Here is a 17,450-nt window from a genome sequence, read left to right as displayed (position 1 = left end):
TCAGTCCCCTAGACTTAGAACTACTTAAACCTAAATAACCTAAGGACATGACACACATCCATGCCCGAGGCAGGATTCGAGCCTGCGACTGTAGCAGCAGCTCGGTTCCGGACGGAAGCGCCTAGAACTGCTCGGCCTCATCAGCAGGCTAAATTTAATGGAAATTCTTTGATTTATCTTGTTCGAAAGTAAAAATTCGCCGATCACTCGAAACACATATAACCTTTTCGACGGTCAAAAACAAACAAAATATTCAAAACAGCTACTATTCGGTCCAGTAGCTACTCAACTGGCATCATGAGGCTCAGTGAACTCCGAAAATGGCAACAGCGCATGGCGGCCTGGATGGTCACCCATCCAAGTGCTGACCACGCCCGACAGCGCTTAACTTCTGTGATCTCACGGGAACCGGTGTAGCCACTGCGGCAAGGCCGTTACCAACAAGTGTACCAACAAGACAAAAAAATTTGAATATCGGGTGCATGAAGCCCGCAAAGTACAAAAATGCTCTTTACTTTTTGATCACACCTTGTACATGGCAGGTGAAGTAAATAAGTAAGTACATAGAAATAACACAGAAGTGTCCCGTTTTTCTTTGGTAATAGACAAAGAGTTTATACACGAGATAAATTTGGCTGCGTTTACACTTATAATGCTTGTGATGGTGATACGTGGTAGGTACTTTTTTTTCTTTTTGGAGGGGGGAGGGTGGTCACAGGTCATTGTTTCAAAACGGCAAGGAGGCGCTGAGCTGAGAAAGTTTGAGAAGCACTGCTGTCTCGAACTCACCATTCCTCTGCCACTGTATCTGGCTGATGGGGAATCCAGCGACGCGGCAGCTGAAGACGGCGTCGGTGCCTGCAGGGACCCTGCGGTCCTCCATGGTCTTCACGTGTGGCGGCCCGAGCACCCTGAGCGCCGCCTCGTGCGACACCGTGCCGGCGGCGTTGGCGGCGACGCAGCGGTAGATGCCGGCGTCGTCCGGGCCGACGCGCGCCACCAGCAGCTCCGACAGCTGTGCGCCCGTCGTGGCGGACTCCGCGACCCTGTGGTCGGGCGCCAGCGGCGCGCCGTCGAGCGACCAGGAGACCGCGGGACGCGGGGAGCCGGCCGCCTCGCAGGCAGCGCGCCACGCGGCGCCCGGCCGAACTGTGGCGCCCACGAACGTCCGCAGCAGCACCGGCGCCGACGCTGCGCATCACGTGCCGCACACGATATCACCTCTAGGCGGCAAGAGTGCATCAACCAAAGGGACGGAGAAAGAGGTTAGCATTTCTGCTTGGAATAACAGACGCTGTCTTAACAGCAAAAGGTAAAGTTCCGAACAGAACTCGCTGTAGTTCGAGAAAGGAATTTTGTCGTTAGAACGCTGGTGAGCAGACAGCATGCTTTTACTATGATTAGTTTCATGGAGAGGTTTGCACGTAATGAGAGTGTCACAGACATGGGGAACACCACAACTGTTAATCAGTGATTTTAATGACTCTTTGGTATGTTGAAGAGTGACCTGTCTGAGAAACTGGCAATCGGCGGTACATCCGAGAAAATCGATGTCGAAGTTTTACTCTTATCTGCTATGCCTATAAGCCAAGTTTTACTCTTATCTGCTATGCCTATAAGCCCATTATTTAACCAAGCGAGCGTAGAGCAGCCGCCACGGTTCATGACTACACGCTGACAGAACAGGTTCAAATCCTACGGAAGTACTTTTTTTCAATTTCATCGTACGGTATATCATCAAATAGTATATGTCATGCAAAATTATTAAAAAATAGTCATTTTCGCAGCGGTAATGCGTATCCTTTTTGTGGCTCGTAGTTAAAATTCCAAATATTTGAACAACGTACGCTTCTTGCCTTTCACAAAAGTGGAAAAGAGGCGTGACCTTACCTCTTGTCCTTCACTCCTCATGGATCCTTACGGGATTACCAGGCCCCCTAAGCCGCCAGCTTGCATTTGTCGCCAGCATCAGTTGTCCGCAAGGCATGGTCAGTGCAGTGTGTGTTTAAAAGATACGGTGAAATGAAACAACCAAGCGTTTTAAAGACAGCCAAAAGAAGATCCGTCACTAGCAGAGACAGCACTGCGATGAGCAATCGACGGGCGAATTCATCAACACTATAAGATACGCGAGAAGACTGCTACACGATGAGCATGACATTTTATTTAATGACATTCTGTACGATGAAATTGGGGAAAAAAGGAAGACTTGGGCAGGATCTGAACTTGTACCGTCAGTGTGGTAACCACGAACCTTAGCTGATGTGCTCCACTCGCCTGGTCGAAATATTATTATCATTATAGGTGTAGGAGATGAGCATAAAACATAAACATAGATTTCCTCGGAAACTAGTGAACGTTTCAATAAGAAGCGCTAGCCAAGTACTTACGACAGGTCTCCCGGCAACATACCTAAGACTCATCATAATCGGCGATTAACAGGTCTGATTGGCCCCCTTGTGAGACTCAGGTAAGGCTGACGTACCAACGCGAGTGGAGGTACGGGATTGGTAATCACTGGAAATCGATGAAAGGCCTTCACGATTGATTTCTTTTGGAGCATCCACCTTAACTGTTACTCTTTTACTCTTCTACGTGCTTTTCAAGTATTTGATGTTACAGTGTGTGCAGCAATCTTCGTGTGTGCGATAGGTACACTATCTACATCTACATTTATACTCCGCAAGTCACCCAACGGTGTGTGGCGGAGGGCACTTTACGTGCCACTGTCGTTACCTTCCTTTCCTGTTCCAGTCGCGTATGGTTCGCGGGAAGAATGACTGCCGGAAAGCCTCCGTGCGCGCTCGAGTCTCTCTAATCTTACATACGTGATGTCCTCAGGAGGTATAGGTAGGGAGAAGCAATATATTCGATACCTCATCCAGAAACACATCCTCTCGAAACCTGGACAGCAAGCTACACCGCGATGAAGAGTGCCTCTCTTGCAGACTCTGCCACTTGAGTTTGCTAAACATCTCCGTAACGCTATCACGGTTAACAAATAACCCTGTGACGAAACGCGCCGCTCTTCTTTGGACCTTCTCTATCTCCTCTGTCAACCCGAACTGGTACGGATCCCACACTGATGAGCAATACTCAAGTATAAGTCGAAGGAGTGCTTTGTAAGCTACCTCCTTTAGGATGGACTACATTTTCTAAGGACTCTCCCAGTGAGTCTCAACATGGCGCCCGCCTTACCAACAATTAATTTTATATGATCATTCCACTTCAAATCGTTCCGTACGCATACTCTCAGATATTTTACAGAAGTAACTGCTACCAGAGTTTGTTCCGCTATCATATAATCATACAGTAAAGGATCCTTCTTTCTATGTATTCGCAATACATTACATTTGTCTATGTTAATGGTCAGTTGCCACTCCCTGCACCAAGTGCCTATTCGCTGCAGATCATCCTGCATTTCGCTGCAATTTTCTAATGCTGCAACTTCTCTGTACGCCACAGCATCATCCGCGAAAAGCCGCATGGAACTTCCAACACTATCTACGCGGTCATTTATACATATTGTGAAAAGCAATGGTCCCACAACACTCCCCTGTGGCACGCCAGAGGTTACTTTAACGTCTTTTGACGTCTATCCATTTAGAACAAAATGCTGTGTTCTGTTTGCTAAAAACTCTTCAATCCAGCCACACAGCTGGTCTGATATTCCGTAGGCTCTTACTTTGTTTATCAGGTGACAGTGCGGAACTGTATCGAACGCCTTCCGGAAGTCAAGGTAAACGGCATGTACCTGGGAGCCTGTATCTAATATTTTCTAGGTCTCATGAACAAATAAAACGAGTTGGGTCTCACGCGGTCGCTGTTTCCGGAACCCATGTTGATTCCTACAGAGTAGATTCTTGGTTTCCAGAAATGACATGATACGCGAGCAAAAGACATGTTCTAAAATTCTACACATATCGATGTCAGAAATATAGGCCTATAGTTTTGCGCATCTGCTCGACGACCCTTCTTGAAAACTGGGACTATCTGTGCTCTTTTTCAATCATTTGGAACCTACCGTTCCTCTAGAGACTTGCGGTACACGGCTGTTAGAAGACGGGCAAATTCTTTCGCGTACTATGTGTAGAATCGTATTGGTATCCCGTCAGGTCTAGTCGACTTTCCTCTGCTGAGTGTTCCAGTTGCTTTTTATTCCTTGGACACTTATTTCGATGTCAGCCATTGTTTTGTTCGTCGAGGATTTAGAGAAGGAACTGCAGTGCTGTCTTCCTCTATGAAACAGCTTTGGAAAAAGATGTTCAGTATTTCAGCCTTACGCGTGTCATCCTCTGTTTCAATCCCATCATCATCCCAGAGTGTTGGATATGCTGTTTCGATCAACTTACTGATTTAACGTAAGACCCGAACTTCCTAGGATTTTCTGTGAAGTCGGTACATATAATTTTACTTTCGAATTCACTGAACGGATAACGCATAGCCCTCCTTACGCTAACTTTGACATCGTTTAGCTTCTGTTTGTCTGAGAGGTTTTGGCTGCGTTTAAACTTGGAGTGAAGCTCTCTTTGCTTTCGAAGTCGTTTTCTAACTTCGTTGTTGAACCACGGTGGGTTTTTCCCGTCCCTCACAGTTTTATTCGGCACGTACCTGTCTAAAACGCTCCACAGTTCTGATCAAAAGTGTAGGAACACTCTTGTGTAATGCGGGATTAACCACTAGATGTCACAAGAGGCGGTCCCGCCATTATAAAAGGAAGTGGGGAATATCGTACTGCCAGTAAAGAAGCACTAACATAAGAATGGGTCCACCAGGACAGCTCAGTGACTTCACACATGACTAGTTATTGCAGGTGAACTTCGCAACAAGTGCTACACGAAAATTTCAAGTCTTCTAAAGGTGCCCAAGTTGACTGTTGGTAATGCGATCGTGAAGTGGAAAAGTGAAGGAAAAACCATAGCTAAACCAAGACCAGGCAGAGCTCATGCACTGACGTCACAGACTGTCGAGCGTTGCGGAGGGTGATCGTAAAAAATGGCTTGAAATAAGCGAATCACTCGTTAGTTCCAAAGTGGTCTCCTAGCCCAACGTACGCAGTTGAAAGATGGGGTACAATTGTCGAACCACTGCTCATAAACAACCCATTTCTGTAGTCGGTGCAAAGCGACGCCAGTACACAAAAGATGACGAGTAGCAAGTGATTTGGCGTGATGATCATGCATCATATTTTTGATTGGTTTCCTGCAGCGCGCGACGAATTCCTCTTTTGCGCCAACCGTTTCCTCTCAGGGGTAGTATTTGCACCCTACGTGCTCAATTACTTGTTGCTGTGTTCCAATCTCTGTCTTCCTCTACAAGTTTCACTCTCCACAGCTCCCTCTAGTACCTCGGGAGTTATTCCCTTGTGTCTTAACACATGTATTATCATCCTGTCCCTTCTTGCCAGTGTTGCCCATAAGTTGCCCTCTTTTCCTAATTTTTAATATTCTTCTGTAGCACCACACCTCAAGTGCTTCGTTTCTAGTCTGTTCCAGTTTTCATACGGTCCATGATTCACTACCACAGAATGCTGTGCTACAAACTTACACTACTGGCCATTACAATTGCTACATACGCGAAATTTAACCGACAGGAAGAAGATGCTGTGATACGCAAATGGTTAGCTTTTCGGAGTATTCACACAAGGTGGGCCAGTGGCAACACCTACAACGTGCTGACATGAGGAAAGTTTCTAACCGATTTATCATACACAAACAGCAGTTGACCGGCGTTGCCTGGTGAAACATTGTTGTGATGCCTCGTCGAAGGAGGAGAAATGCGTACCATTACGTTCCCGACTTTGATAAAAGTCGTATTGTAGGCTATCGCGATGGCGGTTTATCGTAATGCGACATTGCTGCTCGCGTTGGTCGACATCCAATGACTGTTAGCAGAATATGGAATCGGTGGGTTCAGGAGGGTAATACGGAACGCCGTGCTGGATCCCAACGGCCTCATATCACTAGCAGTCGAGATGACAGGCATTTTGTCATTGCTGTAACGGATCGTGCAGCCACTTCTCGCTCCCTGAGTCAACAGATGGCGACGTTTGCAAGACGACAACCATGTGCACCAACAGTTCGACGACGTTTGCAGCAGCAGGGCCTATCAGCCAAGAGACCATTGCCACCGGCAGGGGTGACCGAGTGGTCCTAGGCACTACAGTCTGGAACCGCGCGACCGCTAGGGTCGCAGGTTCGAATCCTGCCTCCGGCCTGGATGTGTTTGATGTCCTTAGGTTAGTTAGGTTTCATTAGTTATAAGTTCTAGGGGACTAATGACCTTAGAAGTTAAGTCCCATAGTGCTCAGAGCCATTTTTTAGACCATGGCTGCGGTTACCCTTGGCGCTGCATCACAGACAGGAGCGCCTGCGATGGTGTACTCAACGACGAACCTGGGTGCACGAATGGCAAAACGTCATTTTTTCGGATGAATCCAGGTTCTGTTTACAGCATCATGATGGTCGCATCCGTGTTTGGCGATATCGCAGTGAACGCACATTGGAAGCGTGTATTGGTGTGTCACCCTGCGTGATGGTATAGGGTGCCATTGGTTACACGTCTCGGTCACCTCTTGTTCGCATTGACGGCACTTTGAACAGTGGACGTTACATTTCAGATGTGTTACGACCCGTGGCTCCACCCTTCATTCGATCCCTGCGAAACCCTACATTACAGCAGGATAATGCACGACTGCATGTTGCAGATCCTGTACAGGCCTTTCTGGATACAGAAAATGTTCGACTGCTGCCCTGGCCAGCAGATTATCCAGATCTCTCACCAACTATAAACGTCTGGTTAATGGTGGCCGAGCAACTGGCTCGTCACAATACGCCAGTCACTACTCTTGATGGACTGTGGTACCGTGTTGAAGCTGCATAGGCAGTTGTACCTGTAAACGCCATCCAAGCTCTGTTTGACTCAATGTCCAGGCGTGTCAAGACCGTTATTCCGGCCAGAGGTGGTTGTTCTGGGTCCTGATTTCTCTGGATCTGTGCACCCAAATTGCGTGAAAATGTAATCACATGTCAGTTCTAGTATAATATATCTGTCCAATGAATACCCGTTTATCATCTGCATTTCTTCTTGGTGTAGCAATTTTAATGGTCAGTAGCGTACATTTTCAAAAATTTCTTCCACAAATTACGATCTATGTTTGATACCACCATACCTCTCTTGGCCAACAACGTCTTGCCTATGTAGTCTGCCTCTTATGTCATCCTTGCTTCGTCCGCGATGAGTTAGTTTGCTTCCAAGGTACTGAAAATCCTGAACTTCACCTACTTTGTGATGATATATTGTGATGTTAAGTTTCTCGCTATTTTTAGTTCTCCTACTTCTCATTCCATATTCTGTACTTGTTAGACTATTTATTGTATTCACGAAGTCCTGTAACGCTTCTTCATTTTCACTGAAGACAACAATGTCATCAGTGAATCTTATCATTGATATTCTCTCATTAGGAATTTTAATCCCATTCTTGAACTTCTTTTTATTTCTTTCGTTTCTCCTTCTATGTATAGACTGAGTAATAGGGGCGAAAGAATGCATCACTTCTTACACCATTTTTAATCCGAGAAATTCGTTCTAGGTTCCAGTCTTCTTGTTGTTTCTTGGTTGTAGTACATACTTCATATTACCCGTCTTTCCATATAGCTTACTCCTATTTTCTTCAGAATTTCGATCATCTTGCACCATTTTACACTATCGAACGCTTTTTACCTGATAACAAATCCTATGAGCGTGTCTTGGATTTTTCTTTAGTCTTGCTTCCATTATCCTTTGTATATTTACCTTTAATAAAGTCAAATTGATCGTCATCCAACAGATCCTCAGTTTTCTTTTCCACTTTTGTGTATGTTATTATTGTGAGCAGCTTGGCTTCATGAACTGCTAAGCTGATTGGGCGGTAGTTGTCGCACTTATGAACTCCTGCTATCCTCGGAAATGTGTGGATGATATTTTTCTGATAGTCAGGTGGTTTGTCGCCAGGCTCATAGATTCAACACCAAAACTAATAAAAACCCCATCCGAGCAGGCTTCGGTAGGCCCAGCGGTACCGAGCGACCGCCTTGCCATCCTCTTCCGATAGGCGTCAGTGGATGCGGATATGGAGGGACATTTGGTCAGCATGGAACTCTCCCTGCCGTTGCAGATTTCATGACCGGAGCCATTACTTCTCAGTCAATTAGCTGCTCCTCAGTCGGTCTCGAAAGAACTGAACGCATCTGTTTGCCAACAGCGCTAGGCAGACCCGGACGGTTACCCATCCAAGTGCTAGCCAAGCCCCACAGCGCTTAACTTCGGTGGTGTGTTGGAAATGGAAATGAGCGTTTGGTGTCATTGGCAGGGAGGCCGCCTTGGTGCAGGTCTTATTACATTCGACGCCACACTGGGCGACCTGCGCGCCGGATGGGGTTAAATGATGATGAAGACAACACAACACCCAGTCCCTGAGGGCAGAAAAACTCAGACCCCGCCGGGAATCGAACCCGGGCCCGTAGGATGGCAATCCGTCATGCTGACCACTCACCAGTGTTATGACAGCGGCAAGGCCCTTGGCGTAGATTCGACACACTAACTCGAATAGTCGTTTGGTTACAACTTCTCCCAATGAAGTTAGAAACTCCGACGAAGTTAGAAACTCCGACGAAATGTTGTTGATGTGATGTCTTCCAGACCTCTTCTAAATTCTGACCCTGATACTGGATCTCCTATCTCTTCCAAATCGACTCCAATTTCTTCTTTTACCACATCATCAGATAAGGATCTCCCTCCTCCCCAACCCCTACCCTCATAGAGGACTTCAGTGTACACTTTTTACCTATCCGCTCTCTCCACAGCACTTAACAGTGAAATTCTCGTTGCACTCTTAATGTTTCCACTCCTGTTTTGTATTCCACCCCGAAGGTTGTTTCGTCTTTTCTATATACTAAGTCAGTCGTTCCGGTGATCATTTCTTTTTGGATTTCTTCATTTTTCGTGCAGTCATTGCTTCTTGGCATCTCTGCATGTTCTATTCATCTCATTCCTAAGTGATTTATATCGCTTTATTCCTGTCGACGCAACTCTATGGCAATCCAATGGAAGGGCTTGGGCTTAGCGAATGGATTTGACAACGTTACCTGCCATCATGTGTAGTGCCAATATTGAGATATGCAGGAATTCGTTATAGCAGGGTGGTGTTTACAGTGGTTAGGTTTTGGTCCTCTTAGTGCACTTAAGAAAATTAGAAGTGCAGAAGGATATCAACACATTTTACAGCATTGTGTATTGAATATAGTAGATGAATAGTGCAGAATCATTTTTTGTATCGACATGACAGTGCATTCTGTCACAAAACAGCATCTTTGAGGTAATGGTTCGAGGATGATAACATTACTGAAATGGACTGGACTGTCCAGAAGCCCGACAATGGAACACCTTTGGAATGAGTTAGGACGTGGACTTCACTCCAGCATCCAAAATCACTAATTTTCGTGGCTTTTGAGGAAGAGTGGACTGCCATTTCTCCATAGACACTCAGACACTCCACTGAAAGTGTCCTGAACAGAGTTCAGGCCGTCATGAAGGTCGAAGGGTGGACACATTTCATTAATGGCAACTAACAGAGGTCTGGATACTTTGATAGTATAGAGCGTAAGCGAGCGGAAGAGATCATATTACCATCTGAAATGTAACATGTCATTCTGGGAATGGGATGTTCCACTTCCTTGCTCTCTAGTGGCCGACGAAAGACGTTCGCGAGTTAAGGTCGTTAGTAAGTAGGAAGCACCGCACGTTCAGGAGGTGTTTTGTGGCCGGTGCGGATCGGAATTGCACCGGTCCTATGTTATTGGCGAGGCGGGCCAAGAACGAGCGCTTCTACCTGCTAGGTGGAGTCGTCTGCTCTGTGGTGCCGTGTGTGAAGGGCATGGAGAGAATGTGATCTCCACGAGGACAAAGAAATGCTCGCCAGAGAACAAATAATACTGAAATATTTTTGTACCAGCTGTTATTGTCTTGATGGACTCTGACAGACATTCTCTTGTCTGACTGGAGTACATGCAGCTGTAGTCAATCTGTCATCATTTATATTGAAGGCAATACCTCAGATTCAAACTATCTTGGTGCGTTATTCCAGTTCATACGCCGAACAACTGAAATCTCTTTTAGCACCTTTCGACGCAAAAGGAGAACTCCAACGAGAAGAGTTGATCCATAGTTAAAGGGGCACTAATTAGCAGGATCCTTTCACCACAAGAAACAGGGCGACCTGTAAATGTATTGCAAGTACTTTGAAGAATTAACTTACGTAAATTCTATAGAGCGACTAATGAATTATTTTATCCATCGACACCTATCACCAAAATAGGGAAAGTAGGTAAAATGTTTCACATTACCTGATGGTAATTATCTGTTTTCGTTTAGTTTGTTGTTGTCGGTATACCTTTGCTGGTGTTCCTATAGTTCGCCCATCCTATGGACAGACATTGGATTTGCGAGAAATGAGGAATCAGAGGGGGAAATTTTGCTGTCTCGTGGGAAGAACACGTTGTAGTGAGTCCGCCGATTCTGTCAATTTTAGTTAGAGGCAGCTCGTTATTAAGGTGTCTAAATAAAGGGGAGGTATACCACAATTACCCAAGACAATAATTCGACCCGTCGCACATGACTTATTAGCTCCATTCACACAGCAAAGAAAAACCACGGTTGACTAATGCCTCTTCATAATCAAATTGAAATAAAATTTCGGACTACTGCCTGCTTAGGGCGTGTGTACTCTGAAACTGACGTAATGAAGAGGGTGTTCTTACTACTGTCATCACTACATCGGGAGAGTAAGCTGACCATCGTTTGCAGGTTTTCACCATAGCTCCAATTACCGAGAAGTAGAAGTGACAGCAGCCGCCGTCGCAGGTGCTCTCTCGTACAGACTTTCTCGAAACAGGTTACAAATTATCACAGTTCACGTTGAGATGGATCATATTATAAAACTATAAAGTATAGAACTCTGAAGAGAAACAATTGTCGCGGCAAACTCCAAAGTTTTATGCCACACAGTAAAGAGTCGCGATACATCGACTGGAAAATCCTAATCCACGTAACGACTTCAGAAAGTAATGAATTTACAACTAAATCAATACAATGTAATGAATACCCTTAGCTGCATACAGGCGTGGATATACTTCAACGGGGACAGTTTAAAATGTGTGCCCCGATCGGGACTCGAACACGGTATCTCCTGTTTACATGGCAGACGCTCTACCCACCTTTTTTTTTGTTGACCACATTTTGTTCTATATTGTTCATTGAATTTGTTCGGGGCGGACGTCCGATGACACCCATTCAGGTTCTCCATTGATCCGCTCACTCAGTTTTTTATTACAGAGAGCAGCTAACCCTCTGACCGAACACGCTGAGCTACTGTGCTGGCATCCATCTGAGCCATCGAGGACACAGAGGATAGTGTGACTGCAGCGACTTATCCCTGGCACGCTCCCCGTGAGACCCACACTCCCAACTTATTGTCCCGCACGATATTCGTAGTGCCCCTGCACATTACCCTCATTACTAGCGGCTTTACCGATCCCGGAGGACTTCGGGCAATGTGTGTGCATGTGCACAGAAGATGGTCAAATGGCCGGTGAGCCTTAACTATATATATATATATATATATATATATATATATATATATATATATATATATATATATCACTACATCGGGTGAGTAAGCTGACCATCGTTCATATTTTCAGAATGTAAGCTCCACTACGTTTCTAGCATTTGTAGACTTAGAGAAAGCTTTTGACAATGTTGACTGGAATACTCTCAAATTCTGAAGGTGGCAGGAGTAAAATACAGGGAACGAAAGGCTATTTACAATTTGTACAGAAACCAGATGGCAGTTATAAGAGTCGAGGGACTTGAAAGGGAAGCAGTAGTTGGGAAGGGAGTGAGACAGGGTTGTACCCTCTCCCAGATGCTATTCAATCTGTATATTGAGCAAGCAGTAAAGGAAACAAAAGAAAAGTTTGGAGTAGGTATTAAAATCCTTGGAGAAGAAATATAAACTTTGAGGTTTGCCGATGACATTGTAATTCTGTCAGAGACAGCAAAGGACTTGGAAGAGCAGTTGAACGGAATGGACAGTGTCTTGAAAAGAGGATATAAGATGAATATGAACAAAAGCAAAACGGGGATAATGGAATGTAGTCGAATTAAATCGTGTGATGCTGAGGGAATTAGATTAGGAAATGAGACACTTAAAGTAATAAAGGAGTGTTGCTATTTGGGGAGCAAAATAACTGATGATTGTCGAAGTAGAGAGGATATAAAATGTAGACTAGCAATGGCAAGGAAAGCGTTTCTGAAGAAGAGAAATTTGTTAATATCGAGTATTGATTTAAGTGTCAGGAAGTCGTTTCTGAAAGTATTTGTATGGTGTGTAGCCGTGTATGGAAGTGATGTGGTGAACCGCCAGACACCACACTTGCTAGGTGGTAGCCTTTAAATCGGCCGCGGTCCGGTAGTATACGTCGGACCCGCTTGTCGCTACTATCAGTGATTGCAAACCGAGCGCCGTCACACGGCAGGTCTAGAGAGACTTCCTAGCACTCGCCCCAGTTGTACAGCCGACTTTGCTAGCGATTGTTCACTGACTTCTACGCTCTCATTTGCCGAGGCGATAGTTAGCATAGCCTTCAGCTACGTTATTTGCTACGACCTAGCAAGGCGCCAGTATCCGTACTATTGATATTGTGAATCATGTACCATAAAGAGCGACGTTCGTCATTAATGGATTAAAGTTATGTATTCCACCAGCTACGTTCGTTTTTCTCAATTCTAATTTCCTTGTCATGTTCCAGACCTCACGACAGCCTGCGTGAGCTAAAACGCGTGCATATCGGCCTCCTTTAACCATACGGTTGGCTCTCCTGCCAACCACAACATTTGGCGACGAGGCAAAACCGCGTTCTTATCGATATTGCCCTGATTTACTTGTGTAATGGCTTCTCCACAATCTCCAGATGTACTGTCCGAATTTTATCGCTTACAGAATCAGCAGACGCAGGCCTTACTGGATGCCCTTGGACAGCTCGTCCAGGGTCAACGTGCGATGCAAAACGATGCGGCAGCAGCCGCTTCACCGCTAACGCAGCCACAACACGCTGTTGCACCCACTTTTCGACCTTTTGATGCTGCACTGGAAAGCTGGACGGAGTTGTCACGCCAATTTGGATTCCATCTCGCCGCCTACAGAATTCAAGGTAACGAGCGGCAGCCTTCTCTCCTTTCATCTGTAGGTGTGACCACGTACCGTGTGATAGTCAAATTATTTCCCCGACGCGATGTAGCAACTCTGTCCTACGAAGAAATTTTGTCTGCATTAGATACATATTTCAAAGAATCAGTCAATGTAGTTGCCAAACGGTATACCTTCTTTCGTACAAAACGTACGGCAGGTCAGACTAATCGGGAGTGGGTTGCAACCTTGCCAGGCCTTACTAAGGATTGTGCTTTTGAGTTTCAATGTGGGACTCCCTTATTCAGATACTATGGTCCGTGATGCAATTGCACAGAACGTTTCTGATGTTCGTATAAGGGAACAGATTTTGAAACTAGTCAATCCCTCCCTTCAACAAGTGATGGACATATTGGATCGGCAGGACACACTTGACTTTGCTCAGGAATCATTTGAAACCTCGCCAGCAGTGTGTCAGGTTAACCGGCCCGCCGAGCGAGCTGCACGGAGCAGAAAACAGCCCTCGCGCCCGGCAAAGCCGCAGCCGCCAGGCTCTCAGCCACGTGTAGCGCGCCGGCAAGCAAATGCAGTGATCAAATCATGCCCGCGGTGTGCTACTAAACATTCGCGTGAGAATTGCCCGTCACGCCAAGCTATTTGCTTTTATTGTAATACAAAAGGACATGTTCAGAGTGTTTGCCAGAAAAAGCTCAGATCGGAAGCTCAACACCGTTCCAGGCCCTTTGCATTGCGCCGGAATCGGAATCGAACCAAGGATACTTCGCCCATGGAGATTCATGTAGTTCATTCCACTCCGCGCAGTGCCACTCTCTCTAACAGTGACTGTGTTCGTCCCAAAAATAGTGTGCGTCGACATCGCCGGAACTCTCGTCAAGTCGCAAGTGATTCTGTACCTGTGTCAGTTCACGTTGCACGAGACAGTCGCTCTTATCGTCAGCAGGACAATAAACTTTTGTAGACTTGGACATTAACGGCAAAGTGATACCTTTCCAGCTCGATAAAGGAGCCGCAGTTTCACTGATCAATCAAGACACTTACAAACTGCTGGGCACACCTCCGTTGCGTGCCGCAAATGTTAAGCTACGTAGCTATTCCGGTCAACGTATCCCTGTGTTAGGACAGTGCAGCCTTCTTGCAACATACAAAGGACAAACAAAACTTGTGTCATTTTACGTCCTTCGTTCTTCTTCTGCAGTGAACTTGTTTGGTTTCGATTTATTTCAGTTGTTTAACTTGTCTATAGTAAATAAGGTCCTAAGAGTGAACCAGACTGTGCCTTCAGACAGTGTTTCTCGTCTATGTGAAGAATTTGCAGACATTTTTGCACCGGGCCTCGGTTGTGCTAAGAACTATAAAGCACATTTGGAACTGAAAGTAAACGCAAAACCGAAATTTTTCAGAGCGCGCAATGTTCCCCACGCGTTGCGTGGTGAGGTCGGAAAAACATTACACGATTTGGAATCACAAGGTGTGATTGAACGTGTGCAGGCTTCTCTCTGGGCATCACCCTTAGTAATTTTGCCAAAACCTTCCGGCAGGTTGAGACTTTGTGTGGACTTCAAGGCAACAGTGAATCCACAACTAGTATTGCAACTTTTCCTTTACCCCGCCCGGAAGATCTTTTTGACAAACTGTGCCCGGGTAAATATTTTTCGAAGTTGGACCTAGCAGATGCGTACTTGCAAATACCGGTGGACGAAGAATCCCAGCGCGTTTTGGTGGTTAACACGCATCTTGGGTTGTATCGATTCAAATTACTGCCATTCGGGTGTGCATCCGTCCCTGCATTGTTTCAGCAATATCTACAAACTGTTTGTGCATCGGTCCGTACTGCAGCAAATTATCTGGACGATATTGTGATCTCTGGAAAGACGGAAGAAGAACATTTGGCCAATCTCAGAACATTATTTCAGGTCTTGCGACAAAGTGGTCTCCGCTTGCGAAAGGACAAATGTGTGTTTTTTGCTCGGGACTTGCCATACCTGGGACATGTAATCAATGCCTAAGGCTTACATCCCAGTCCAACGCACCTCCGTGCCATACGAGACTTGCCTTCGCTCAGAATTTGAAGCAGCTACAGAGTGTGCTTTTGTTGTCCGGATGTCTTCCACAACAACACAACAGAGTGTGCTGGGAAAAATCAATTATTATCATAAATATAATGCGCATGCCTCTTCCATTTCAGCTCCGCTTCATCGCTTACGCCGTAAAGGTGTTCCGTTCGTCTGGACGACGGAATGCAAACGCGCCTTTCGCCATTTGAAATCGACGTTGCTTTCCAATACTTGCTTTATGCCATTCGATCCCCGGAAGCCCCTTTTGTTGGTCGTGGATGCTTCTGATTTCGGGATCGGTGCTGTGCTTGCTCACAAAGATGGATCGCACGATCGCCCTATTGCCTTTGCGTCCAAATTGCTCTCGTCTGCGCAAAGAAATTATTCACAGATCGAGAAAGAAGCATTGGCTCTCGTATTTGGTGTTAAAAAGTTTCATGATTTCTTGTATGGTCGTCACTTTTACCATAATCACAGGCCACAAACCTTTGACATCGCTTTTTCATCCGACCAAGCCTGTACCTCCATGTACAGCGCAGAAATTCATTCGCTGGTCTATTTTCCTCTCGCAGTACCGCTACGATATCTTGTATCGGTCCACTGCTAAGCACGGAAACGCCGATGCGTTGTCCCGCTTACCTGTTGCTGAGGATAGGGCATTCGATTCCTCCGAACTTGCTTGCATGTTCATTGATGCGGAAACCGATGACGTGGTCGATTCGTTTCCCATTGATTTTCGTCGTGTAGCTACAGCCACAGCTGCCGACCCTGTCCTTGCTACCGTTCTGCGTTTTGTTGCTACGCAATGGCCCTAGTCAAAGTCACGGATCGGGGACCCGTTGGTTCGCCGATTTTTTGCTCACAAGGAGAGACTTTATGTACGACGTGGTGTTTTGCTGTTGCGTTCTGATAATGATCAATCTAGGGTCGTGGTCCCACGTTCGTTACAGTCCTCTGTCTTACAGCTTCTCCACGAAGGAAATTGGGATATAGTGAGAACGAAACAACTTGCTCGTCAGCACTGTACTTGGTTCGGAATCGATGCCGCGATTACGAATATGTGCTCTTCTTGCATGGTGTGTGCCGAACAACAATCAGCACCACCGCGGAAATTCTTTGCATGGACAAAAGCCACTTCCCCTTGGCAACGCTTACACATCGATTTTGCTGGTCCGTTCTGGAGTGCTCGATGGTTGGTTGTGGCAGATTCATTCAGTAATTTTCCTTTTGTTGTCCGGATGTCTTCCACGACGTCATCTGCCACTATCCAAGCGTTATCCGCTATCTTTTGCATTGAAGGTCTTCCACAGACTATTGTTTCCGACAATGGCCCACAATTCATGTCCACAGAATTTCAGTCATTCTGCAAGGCCAATGGTATTCAAAATCTGACGTCCGCGCCGTTTTCGCCACAGTCAAACGGTGCCGCTGAACGATTGGTCAGGACTTTCAAGTCACAGATGTTGAAGTTGAAAGAGTCGCATTCTCGGGAGGACGCGTAATTGCTCTTTTTGTCCTCGTATCGCTCTCAGCGCCGAGATGGTCGCTCGCCGGCTGAGTTGCTCCACGGTCGCCCTCATCGAACCTTAATGTCTTTGCTACATCCGCCGCATCAGGTTCCTGTGTAGCCGCGGACACCTGCTTTTGCTCCAGGCGACGTTGTCTACTATCGCCACTACCGAGGTTCACGGCGTTGGCTCAAAGGGCGCATTCTTAGCTGCCTCGGACGCGCTATGTATCTGGTTTTGGGGGATTCTGGTGAGGTGCGCCGGCATCTCAATCAGCTGCGCCTCTGTCGTCGCACGGGATCTGCCGCTCGCCGTCTTCTATCGGCGACGGTGCCGCCCGGTCAGCGCCCCGGGGACCCATCTACTGGCTCGCCTCAGCCCTAGGTGTTACTGACGCTGCCTTCCATTTTGCCCCATGGCGACACGCCGCCGCCACCGCCGCCGCCGCCTGTTCTCCCGCAGGCGACGCCCGCAGTGGACGCGTCGCTGCAACCTCCGGGCGCCTCCCTGGGTCATGCGCCGCCGATCGCTTCCCGTGACTAGTTGTCCTCCGACAAGGAACTCTTGCCCGCTCCGGACCAAATTTCGTCTTCGCCCGTCGGGTGCCCCGGCCCGATGGAGGTCGACCCTTCGGCCCCTCCT

At 46.6% G+C, this 17,450-nt stretch overlaps 1 protein-coding gene and 1 pseudogene across 1 annotated transcript in view; both read right to left on the bottom strand.

Moving 5' to 3' along the window:
- Positions 1-17,450, bottom strand: part of LOC126335707 (Down syndrome cell adhesion molecule-like protein 1 homolog) — a 371,152-nt gene that overhangs the window by 196,569 nt on the left and 157,133 nt on the right. Inside the window, exon 5 of the mRNA XM_049999164.1 lies at positions 790-1,191. Within this exon, the coding sequence (XP_049855121.1) occupies positions 790-1,191 (402 nt within the window). The remainder of the gene's footprint in view (positions 1-789; positions 1,192-17,450) is intronic.
- LOC126337327 (5S ribosomal RNA) lies at positions 322-439 on the bottom strand (annotated as a pseudogene).

The sequence above is a fragment of the Schistocerca gregaria genome, chromosome 2 (assembly GCF_023897955.1).
Source record: "Schistocerca gregaria isolate iqSchGreg1 chromosome 2, iqSchGreg1.2, whole genome shotgun sequence".
Taxonomy (NCBI): Eukaryota; Metazoa; Arthropoda; class Insecta; order Orthoptera; family Acrididae; genus Schistocerca; species Schistocerca gregaria.
Note: the sequence above shows the minus strand (reverse complement) of the source record. Positions and strands in the feature narration are given on the sequence as shown.